Genomic DNA, 11,803 nt, shown 5'->3' on the forward strand with positions numbered 1-11,803 from the left:
TGCATGTATGACCAAAGTATCGATCATTACGTGCATCCGCCCCGCTGACACGAAGTGGGAGGTGGTGGGCCAAGCATCCTAGCTAGGTACGACATTATGTCATTATATATATCCTATCTAGGTGGTTGTTAGGGTGCTTTCGGGTTTGCGAGGCAGGTGCCACCAAAGTTATGCATTGTGTATTTAAAGTTTTAAACATCCCCAATATTCGTACATATATTTGGCCACTTCCAGGTGGTTCTTGACTTCTGGCCCTCTCATCGATCTTCAATGACGCGCCCAAGCGTGGGCCCGCGGGGTCAAAGTTGTGCATTGGAATTTTGAACATCACATACCACCCTTTTCACTCATATATATTTGGGCCACATGCTGGTGTGGCTGTCTTTTGACCCTCCCTAACATTATTTTTTGCTGCAAAGACTCTGATGATCCTCAACGGACACAGGGTATAATATCTAAACAGTGTGTGATACAAGTGCGATGTGAATCACCACGACCGCGCAAGCGCAAGCAAATTAAGGTGGAGGTACTGGCTAAACCATGTGCGATGCAAGTGCGATGTGAATCACCACGACCGCGCAAGCGCGAGCAAATTAAGGTGGAGGTACTGGCTAAACCGTGTGCGGTGCAAGTGCGCTGAAATCACCACGACCGCGCAAGCGCGAGCAAAGGGTGGAGGTACTGGCTCAACTGTGTGCGATGCAAGTGCACTGAAATCACCACAACCGCGCAAGCACGAGCAAAGGGTGGAGGTACTGGCTCAACCGTGTGCGATGCAAGTGCGCTGGAATCACCACGACCGCGCAAGCGCGAGCAAAGGGTGGAGGTACTGGCTCAACCGTGTGCGATGCAAGTGCGCTGTAAAACCACCACCTGTGGAAGCTAAAGGTGGGTTAGTTTATTTGGAAATTAGGACGAACCGTGTGCGATAGACTAGCTAGCTAGAAATATAAAAAACAAACTACCCACCTTGAGCGTTGCAAAAATCGGCGGATCCGCGCCACTTTTCCTTATTATCATACACGCATATTGTTATTGGACCGTGCGCGATCTTGGGCACTCCCGCCCCGCATCAATTCCTTTACCCAAATTTTAGTAGCCGCCGTACTTCAACCGTCGCCCACACTCCTCCAGCACCGACCTTATAGTAAAATTTTAGCAGCCGAGGCATTTGAACCGTCGTCCTCCCTCGTCCACCACCATCTCCACCCACCATTACTAAAATTTTCAGTAGCCGCGGTGTATCCTCAAACACCACCCCCTCCACAGTCCCCCACCCGCCCCCTCCCCCCTCCGAACCCTAACTCGCCGCCGCCGCCGCTGCTAACCCTGCCGGTCTGCCCGTTCCTCCTAGCTTAGATAATAAAGTTCGGGTTATCTAGCGATTCCCACACCGTCGCCCCACTCCCCTGAGTTTTTAGATGAGGCCTGCGGTGTCCCTCCCCGCCAGATCCACATCCCCTACTCCAGAATGTCGCAGCCTAAGCTCGACCATGTATCCCGGGGAGCCCGACGAGCGTTCGGCCAAGAAGAGGTTTATCATGGCCTTCCGGCAGACGTTGGCGAGGTGGCCGCTGTTCGCCCCGACCTGTCGATCCCGGAGCAACACGTCGCCGCGGAAGCCGGCGAAGACGTTGACTACGTTGCCATGCCGAAGGCTTCATGTCAGCGGGCTAGCGTATTACTGTATCTCGGGAAAGTTGGCTACGACATCAAGCTCGTCCACACCGACGGCTTCACGCGGGCCATGTCACAGGTTAGGTGGTCCATCCCCAACCCCTCTGGTTCAACCGTCGTCGATCTCTTCGATGGCCCTGCCGCTGATCTCCTCCGCCAAGCGGTCAAGGATTTGCAAGCTTTATACGCCATCGAGCCCATTTTGTCACTTCTGAAGGACACGTCCTACGGCGGCGGCTTGGGATCCTCAATTGCCAAGTCAGATCTCATCGACCACGACCACGACCACGAGGACGGCACCCACAAAGGTTCTTCCAGGTGAAACACCCATCTGTGACATCAGAGAGCGCACCATGGGTCTGTGCTCTTCCAACTGGAAGGATCCCGTCCATGAAATGTGAGGCAACATTCTATCAGCAAATATTACCTTTTCTAGCTTGCCAACCCGTACCCTTTGTTGTAGTAGCATTTGCCGTGCGGTGCTTTAACTGTGCCGTGTTTAATTATCTTAGTTATGCAAAAATGTATTGTTCAATAGGTCTATGTGATGTTTAAGTATGAATTGTCCACTTTAGTTTCACGAATGGCTATATTTGGTTGTTTATAGTGAGTAGATGCCTTGTTTATCTTTATTTGGTTGTTAGGTTGGTTGGAGTGAGCATTTTTTTCAGTTATCGAGCAGATGCCTTGTTTATCTGTATTTGGTTCTTAGTTTGGTTGCAGTGAATATTTGTCCAGTTATCAAGCAGATGCCTTGTTTATCTGTATTTGGTTGTTAGGTTGCTTTTTTTAGCATTTGTCCAGTTATCAAGCAGATGCCTTGTTTATCAGTATTTGGTTGTTAGGTTGCTTTTTTAGCATTTCTCCAGTTATCAAGCAGATGCCTTGTTTATCTTTATCTGCTTGTTAGGTTGGTTGCAGTGAGCATTTGTCCAGTTTTCAAGCATATGCCCTGTTTATCTGTATTTGCTTGTTAGGTTGGTTGCAGTGAGACTCTGTCCAGTTTTCAATGGCTATATTTGGTTGTTATACTGGTCATTTATGCCTTGTTTATTTCAGTCATTCACAATGTGTGGTTCATTGTGTGCAAGTCGGAACTGTGCCGCTCAACTACATCAATACCAGTTTGAACGGCTATATGTGGTTCCAGTTATTCCTGGTGTAGTTAACACATGCCCTTTATTTCAGTTTTACACATTTATCTAGTGTGATGTTTAAGCATTACCTACGTTCTATTCATTTTCAACAATACCAGTTTGATTTGCAATATTTGATGGTTGTTTAGCCTGCTGTCGGTAACATTGCCTTCCATTTTATATCTGCTTTAATAGCATGCTGAAACCAACACATTCAACCTATCATTTGGAGATGATGTTGTTTACCTTTGCTATATTTGTTTGATGTTAAGATTGCTGTACTTATCATGCCTTTCCACTACTTATGCAGGACAACAACGGGAGTGGCCACCATTTTCCGCCGAGGTTAGCTTCATCCCTCGGCTTGTACTCCCCCCGTCGTTCCATAATGTAGTGCATATAGATCCAGGCCTGGACACTAGTTAGCTTCTAATATTGACTTGTTGCTTGTAGGTACATATGCCCTTGGTAAGGATCCGCGCATCGACCCTTTTTGCGTATGGGGCAATGAGATATTGATGAACAAGCATCAAGTGAGGAAACTGATAAGGATCATTAGCAAAAAGATACGAATGGTGGCAAGCAAATTATTTGTTTATGCTCTATCCAACACAACAGTGAGCTGTAGGATGGTAACTACAAACTCTGCAGCCTTCTCTTTTTACTGCCCATAATGAGTTGTTAGACAACAATGTCTGAATCTTTTTCGTTCCCAGTGGTTCCCGAAGCAGTTCACTCAAGATTACCTCGCAAAGTACATGATAGGTGGACACGCAATGAATGTTAAAGTATTTCATCCAGACTACAATGAGCATCGAGAAGTCCTAATGAAGACAGTGAAGGAAGGACGGGCAGCCATCACAAGGGGTTGGCCTAGAGTCGTGCGCGCCTTACGCATGGAGGAGGGAACAATATGGGCATTCCGCTTCACCTTCTCCAGCAACCAGAATTTCTTTTGCCTCTCTCTTTACAATCTTTAGTACAACTGTGGTTCATCATTCTTTACTTGGTGCTTCTGTAGTTCTTCAGTATATGTACCTGTGCATTGAATTGTGGATTCATGGTTGAACCTATATTTGTAATAAACATGGTTGGATATGAAATAAGTGATTGCCTACTTACAAATTCATAACATGTGATTTTTAAATTAGGGATTAATTGGATTAATTATGGATTAAATAGGGATTACACTGCACACGGTTTGCGAAAGCGAAACGTCTGTGATATACGTGGAGATCAGAAACGTTTCTAGGATCCATTACGTGTGCGATCAATCTCCACTGCACACATGACTTTCTCTTGAAAACTGTTTGCGTTAGGTCACCTTGCGCAAACGTTTATCACATAAAAAGTGTGTGTGATGGACAGCCTTTACCACATAGTTTTTTTCTACGCACCGTGTGTGATGCATTCAATAACGCAAACGATAAATTTATTAATATCATGTGTAATGGCAATGCTATCACAAATGATTTAATGAGAAAAATTGTATGTGATGTACCTGTGAACGAAAACGTTTTCCTTGGAGCAACTGTGTGGGATGTACATACGAACGGAAACGTTTAGCGAGGACTGACTGTGTGGGATGTACTTGCGACTGGAAACAATTTCGCCGTATAATTGTATTTTTTAGCTGTACTGTAGATATTTCCGTATTTGAGCACTCGCCGGTCGCACACGACCTCATTTTGCCGAACGTGTGTGCCAGGAGGGCATATCCCCGACGGTTTCTGGGTCGTGTGGGAAGGACCCCCCTATCGCCCACACTCACTTTGTGACGGTTCCAGATGCCGTCGCGGAAAGGGGTTAAAAACCATTTGTTTAGGACCGACGCGCACTAGTGTATCACGACTAAGTTCATGATAAATTAAGTTCAATTAACCATATTACTTAAGAACTCCCACTTAGATAGACATCCCTCGAGTCATCTAAATGATTACGTGATCTAAATCAACTAAATCATGTCCGATCATCACATGAGATGGAGTAGTCTTCAATGGTGAACATCTCTATGTTGATCATATCTACTATATGATCAACATTCAACCTTTCGGTCTCCAGTGTTCTGAGGCCATGTCTGTACATGCTAGGCTCCTCAAGTTTAACCCGAGTATTCCGCATGTGCAAAACTGTCTTGCACCCGTTGTATGTGATCGTAGAGCTTATCACACCCGATCATCACGTGGTGTCTCAACACGACGAAATATCGCAATGGTGCATACTCAGGGAGAACACTTATATCTTGAAATTTTAGTAAGGGATCATCTTATAATGCTACCACCTTACTAAGCAAAATAAGATGCATAAAAGATAAACATCACATGCAATCAAAATATGTGACATGATATGGCCATCATCATCTTGTGCCTTTGATCTCCATCTCCAAAGCACCGTCATGATCTGCATAATCACCGTCTTGACACCTTGATCTCCATCATAGCGTCGTGGTCGTCTCGCCAACTATTGCTTCTACAACTATCGCTAACGCACCGTGATAAAGTAAAGCATTTACATGGCATTTGCATTTCATACAATAAAGTGACAACCATAAGTCTCCTACCAGTTGTCGATAACTTTTACAAAATATGATCATCTCATACAATTACGTATATCGCATCATGTCTTGACCATATCACATCACAACATGCCCTGCAAAAACAAGTTAGACGTCTTCTACTTTGTTGTTGCAAGTTTTACGTGACTCTGACTAAACATGACAACATACGTTATTCCCTTTGTCATCGGTATGTTAATTGCCCGAGATTCGATCGTTGGTATCGTCATACCTAGTTCAATCTCGTTACCGGCAAGTCTCTTTACTCGTTCTGTAATACATCATCCCGCAACTAACTCATTAGTCACATTGCTTGCAAGGCTTCTTATGATGTGTATTACAGAGAGGCCCAGAGATACCTCTCCGATACTCGGAGTGACAAATCCTAATCTCGATCTATGCCAACCCAACAAACACCTTCGGAGATACCTATAGAGCATCTTTATAATCACCCAGTTACGTTTTGACGTTTGATAGCACAAAAGGTATTCCTCCAGTATCCGATACTCGGATACTGGAGGAATACCTTGCAAGGCTTCTTATGATGTGTATTACAGAGAGGTCCAGAGATACCTCTCCGATACTCGGAGTGACAAATCCTAATCTCGATCTATGCCAACCCAACAAACACCTTCGGAGATACCTATAGAGCATCTTTATAATCACCCAGTTACGTTTTGACGTTTGATAGCACAAAAGGTATTCCTCCAGTATCCGGGAGTTGCATAATCTCATAGTCGAAGGAATATGTATTTGACATAAAAAAACAATAGCAATAAAACTGAACGATCAATATGCTAAGCTAACGGATGGGTCTTGTCCATCACATCATTCTCCTAATGATGTGATCACGTTCATCAAATTACAACACATGTCTACGGTTAGGAAACTTAACCATCTTTAATTAACGAGCTAGTCTAGTAGATAGTTACTAGGGACACGGTGTTTTGTCTATGTATCCACACATGTATCAAGTTTCCGGTTAATACAATTCTAGCATGAATAATAAACATTTATCATGATATAAGGAAATATAAAATAACAACTTTATTATTGCCTCTAGGGCATATTTCCTTCACTCACACATGAAGATCAGACAGCACGAATAACACATCATGAAGATTGATAACATGTCTTACAATGGATGTCGTATGTGATCATGATTACAAGTATGATTAGATGGCTGAGAACTATGATGGTGAAAGTTGTGGCTATGGAGATTGGAAAATGGCGGCGTCTAGGGTTGATGGAGATGGCTTTTGTGAAGATGACGATGTGTGACATGTTATGTTGCTCATTTGGCGTCGGGCCCTTTATAAAGGTTTTCAGATGGATCGGAGGCCTCAGTTGGCACACCATACGACCGCCCATACGAGAGGATGCGGTCGTATGGAACCTCGACTTCTGCTCTGGTGCCTGTGTTGCACCTCCCACTTGATCTCCTCTATCTTCACTTTATTCCTTTCGATGTATGACTTGATTTCGTCCATAAATAGCCCATGTCTCGTGGAAACAAAATAAAGATCGGATATTTTAAATCCTTTGCATTCATTTGTCATTGGTGACAATATCAGAGCGAATATCTCGATTTTAATAAAATATTTCGGTTTAAACCCAAGTTAGAGGAGTGTAAAAAGAACTCATCAGTGCAAGAGTTCTTATTCTGTGGCGCAACTATATGTCGCTTAGTACGAGACCGAGCATACGTTCGCGTCGAGGTTTGGTACTAACGGGCCAAACCAAGTAGCTCCCAGGTTAGTTCATTTTTCTGCTGGTTTCATTAGTTCATTTAAATGTTATTAAAATTTTCTGTTTTGTTTATATTTACCAAAAGTTCAAAATACAAAAAATTTAAATGTTATTAAAATTTTAAAAATCATAAATTCGAAAAATGTTGAAGTAGTGCACAAATTTATTAGCCTAATTTTAAAACAAATGTTGATATCATTCATAAAAATGTTTGTGACAAAAAAGTTCACGTGTGTAAAAACAGTGTACATTACATTATATAAAAAAGGTTAATCATGTATTACAAAAATGTTAGGTGTGCATAAGAAAATGTTCTTGCGTTTACAAGAAATGTATAAATATGTATGAGAAAAGAAGACATCAAAAACATATATATGAAAAAATTATAATTATGTACTTAAATAATGCTAAAAATGTGCAAAAAACAAATGTTAGCGCAATTAAAAATTGTTCCTGCATTTCAAAAAATGTACGTGGAATATTTGGAAAATGTTAATACAAAAGTAAAAAATGTTTTTTAGTATAAAAAAGTTTCATACCATTTATAAAATGTACGGACATTTTATAGAAAAAAATTCGGTTTTCAAAATAAATGTTAGTGACATTTAGAAAAAATATTTACACATTGTAGGAAAATGTTCACGTTGTTACGAAAAAAGATTGTTGCCAGAAAAAATGTTGACGAACTATTCGAATGTTTTTCGAAACATGTATGAAAAAATGTACATCTTGTATTTGAAAAATTGTTCAACGTGTACTAATAAAAAATGTTTCATGTACACACCAAAAATGTATATTGCATAGTGAAAATAAGTAGACATATGTTAATAAAACTGGTAAAAAAGGACAAAAAAAGAAAAAAGAAAAGCGTAGAAAAACCGGAAAAAATGAAAGAGGAAAGACCAGTACCAAGGAAAACTGAAAAAGAAAAAAAACATTTGGGAGAAAACAAACAGAAAAACAAATAGAAGAATAAACCAGTGAAACCGAGAATAATAATGAAACGAAAAACCAAATACTGGAAAAAATCAATGAAGAAACAAAAATAATGAGAAAGAAAAAACCCGGAGATAACCAACCCAGCGGACAAACTCAGCGAACGCTATTGAAATCCAGCTAACGAAATATCGGTGAATATGGGCCGGCCTAGTAGCTATAGGTGGGAGGGAAAAAATCATCGAGATGGAAGAAATCAAGAAACAGTCCGGTTGGGCGAAATATATCCCTGGCGCTTATTCTACGCCTTCAAGGTCCTATTTTGGGGCATAACGCGCGGTTAGGCCGCGACCCAGTATGGCGGCTCGTTGTTCACTTACCAGACCGTTCGTTCGCTTGCTCGCCTACAATTGGTCTTTTTTATATGCCGCTTGATAGTTAGAAAAATTCAACAGGCATCCTGAATCCAAAAAATGTTCGTGTTTATGAATTTAAAAATCATCATTAATTTAGATTATTTGTGGACTGAAAATAGATTCATGATTTTTAAACTATTCACAAAAATCTAAGATGTGCATGAATTTTTTTTAAATTATTCAAAAGTGATTAAAAAATTAATGAATTTATAAATATCCACACATCTTAAATTTTTCATGGATTATAAAATGTTGACAAATGTTTCAAAGTGTCAATAATTATGGAAAGGTTCATGAAAATTTAAAATTATTTTTATTTTTGAAAATTAAGGGAACAAATAAAACCAACAACAACAATAAAAAATTAAAAGAAAAAACTCATCGGAAGGTGGTATAAAAAAACCCAGAAGAGAGGGTCCATCTGCCTAAGAAGGAAAAATAGTGGTGACGCTGGCACTACATGATAATCCAGCCAGGCCATCAATGACATCTCCAACAACAGTGATTGATATCTTTGGGCCGGAGTACTTGAGGGCACCCAACGAGGAAGACACCCAGAGGCTCATGACCGAGAGTGAAGCAAGAGGATGACCAAGGATGCTTGGATCAATTGACTGTATGCACTGGACCTGAAAGAATTGTCCTGCAAGGTGGAAAGGTCAGTACAAAGGCCACTGCAACAATCCCACGATCATTCTTGAGGCTGTTGCATCGAAGGATCTATAGATTTGACATTCATTCTTTTGATTGCCTAACTCACACAATGAATTGAATGTGCTTTTGAGATCACCACTGTTTGCTAGGCTTTGTTGCGGGAGATGCTCCTCCTTGCAACTATACGGTGAATGGCCATGAGCACATGATGAGCTACTATCTCGCGGATGGCATCTATCCTCCATGGCCACATTTGTCAAAACAATCCCGGACCAAAAGGTAACAAAAGTTCTCACTTTGCAACACGTCAAGAGTATACTACTCCCTCCGTTTCTAAATATAAGCCTTTTTAAATATTTCAATGAGGACTACATATGGATCTATATAGACATATTTTAGAGTGTAGATTCACTTATTTTGCTCCGTTTTTAGTCTTCATTGAAATCTCTAAAAAGGCTTATATTTAGGAACAGAGGGAGTAGAAAGGATACAGAGAGAGCTTTTGGTGTGCTTCAGGGAACGTTTTGCAATCGTTCGTGGCCCTGCCAAGTATTGGAACTCCAAGGTTCTATGGCAATCATGACTTGTTGCATCATCTTGCACAACATGATCATTGAAGATGAGAGAGGAATGCCTGAGAACTTTTGATACATCATCAATGGGAATTCTGTTGAGCCGGAGCACGATCCAAATAAGATTCAGGCATTACTTGAAGCGCGTCGGAGGATCGAGAACCTAGAAGTTCATAACCAGCTCCAACATGATCTTGTTGAGCATCAATGACATCTCCATAACACTTTGTAGTTGTGAATTTACCATGCTATGTACTTCATTTGACTCATTCAGTGTGTTTGAATTTGAATAATTTGATTTGCAAGCTATGAATTATAATATTCATGAATCGTGTGGAACTTACTTATCATGTTTGGTTTTTATACGTGTGCTCATATGCAGTCAAGTTTATTTCGGTGGTAAAAAAATAAGAGAATTTGACAAAAATAGAAATTTACTCCACTAAATTTAGAAGTTCGGCGGTGCAGACAAAATTTAGTAGACTGAATTTACTTCACTATAGCTAACTCGACGTTTACTCCATTTCTTGGGGATCAGCTTGAGATGCTCTCTTTTTTAGAAAAGGAGCTTGAGATGCTCTGAGGGCACGGAAACGAAACGAGAGGAGAAGCTTCTCCAAATGCATAGCCACCAATCGACGATAGAAACCGGTGGCCGGCGTGGTATCGTCGTGTCGGTACACCAAAAACCATCCTGGCAAAAGCGTGAGGTACATTTGTTAATCAATTTATAAGGCGTCTGTTGAAACACGCGTACCATCCAAACCCAGCTGCTGCTCGTCTCAAACTTGCAGGCCCTCGGTCGGTGAATGACAAAACAACAGGAGGTGTTCAGGCTCTATGGGCGCCCGGTCACGGTGCGCGTGCGTGCGACGAGCACGACGTCGCCACTCTTTGAACGATGACCGGTCTCGCTTTAGCAGTCAACGCAACACGGCCTTTTGCTTCGAGGGCTTTCCAGAGCGCGCGCACCGCCGTCCACGCCGTCCCCGCGTTTTAAAACTCGCCGCCGCCGTTGCTGTCAAAACCGTGGTGCGACGCGGCGAGACCAGCGAACACCACAGTTATCAGCATGAACCCAGCACGTTCCCGTGGGCAAGGCAAATACGGTAGCACTACTCCAACTGAAGCAGCGCTGGCTATAAATAGCTGCCGACACATATTCCCCATGTCCACAAACCAGCCAAGATCGACACACGACACACGACACAAAAACTCCTGAAACTAGCGTCAGTAGGTACCGAGAGTTTCTTCTGAAGATGAGCGTGGAGATCCTGGACGGGAGGACGGTGCAGAGCTTCGTGGAGGACGAGGGCGCCTTCAACGCCTCCGTCGATGGACGCTTCGCGGCCCTCGACGCCGACCACGACGGCCGGCTCTGCTACAGCGAGATGGCCGGGGAGATCATGAGCCTCCGTGTCCTCGAGAAGCACTTCGGTGTCGACGACGCCGGCGCCGTTGGTCCCGACGAGCTCGCAAAGCTCTACCGCGTTCTGTTCGCGCGCTTCGACCGCGACGGCGACGGCGGGGTGGACCGGGAAGAGTTCCGGGCGGAGATGAAGGAGGTCATGCTCGCCGTGGCCAACGGGCTCGGCTTCATGCCGGTGCAGATGGTGGTCGAGGAGGGGAGCTTTCTCAAGGTGGCCGTGGACCGGGAGCTGGCCAGAGCTGCCTGACCGATTCTGTTTCTACTACTACGAGTGTATGTTACAGAGTGAGGCATTATGCGAGTGAGGATAATGTTTTTTTTTTATTTTCAAAACGAGAAGTGAGTATTAATGCTGAAGCCTCAATGGCATTCAGCTATGTCTACGTAATTGTGTATTTACAGAGACGTTTATGCTCTGTTCAGGATTTCATCTGATTAATCAGTTAATTTACCGATTAATCCCTACTAGCAGAGTCATTGACTAGCCGCATTAGATTAATTGGTTAATTTGCTGATTAGTCTACTAATCTTCTATTCGCCTACCAGTTAACGATTTTCATAACAATGAGTTTGTGTACTATTTTCATACGAGCTAAAGGCTAGATAATTAGTTAGAACCATCACATTTGTGCCAAATGGCATCTCCATCGTTTACTCTCAAACTGTCTGCATTTGTTCGG

General features: G+C 42.6%; 1 protein-coding gene across 1 annotated transcript; it reads left to right on the plus strand.

The window, feature by feature from the left end:
* The first annotated feature begins 10,859 nt into the window (after positions 1 to 10,859).
* LOC123125002 (uncharacterized) lies at positions 10,860 to 11,600 on the plus strand. The gene has a single exon (XM_044545548.1). The coding sequence runs from the start codon at positions 10,954 to 10,956 to the stop codon at positions 11,368 to 11,370; it is 417 nt and encodes a 138-aa protein (XP_044401483.1). The 5' UTR covers positions 10,860 to 10,953; the 3' UTR covers positions 11,371 to 11,600.
* Positions 11,601 to 11,803: the final 203 nt, after the last annotated feature.

Source organism: Triticum aestivum, chromosome 5D (genome assembly GCF_018294505.1).
Source record: "Triticum aestivum cultivar Chinese Spring chromosome 5D, IWGSC CS RefSeq v2.1, whole genome shotgun sequence".
NCBI classification, from domain to species: domain Eukaryota; kingdom Viridiplantae; phylum Streptophyta; class Magnoliopsida; order Poales; family Poaceae; genus Triticum; species Triticum aestivum.

What these genes read in the sequence shown, in the direction of transcription:
- LOC123125002 (XM_044545548.1), top strand. Translation starts at nt 10,954, where the DNA reads ATGAGCGTGGAGATCCTGGACGGGAGGACGGTGCAGAGCTTCGTGGAG.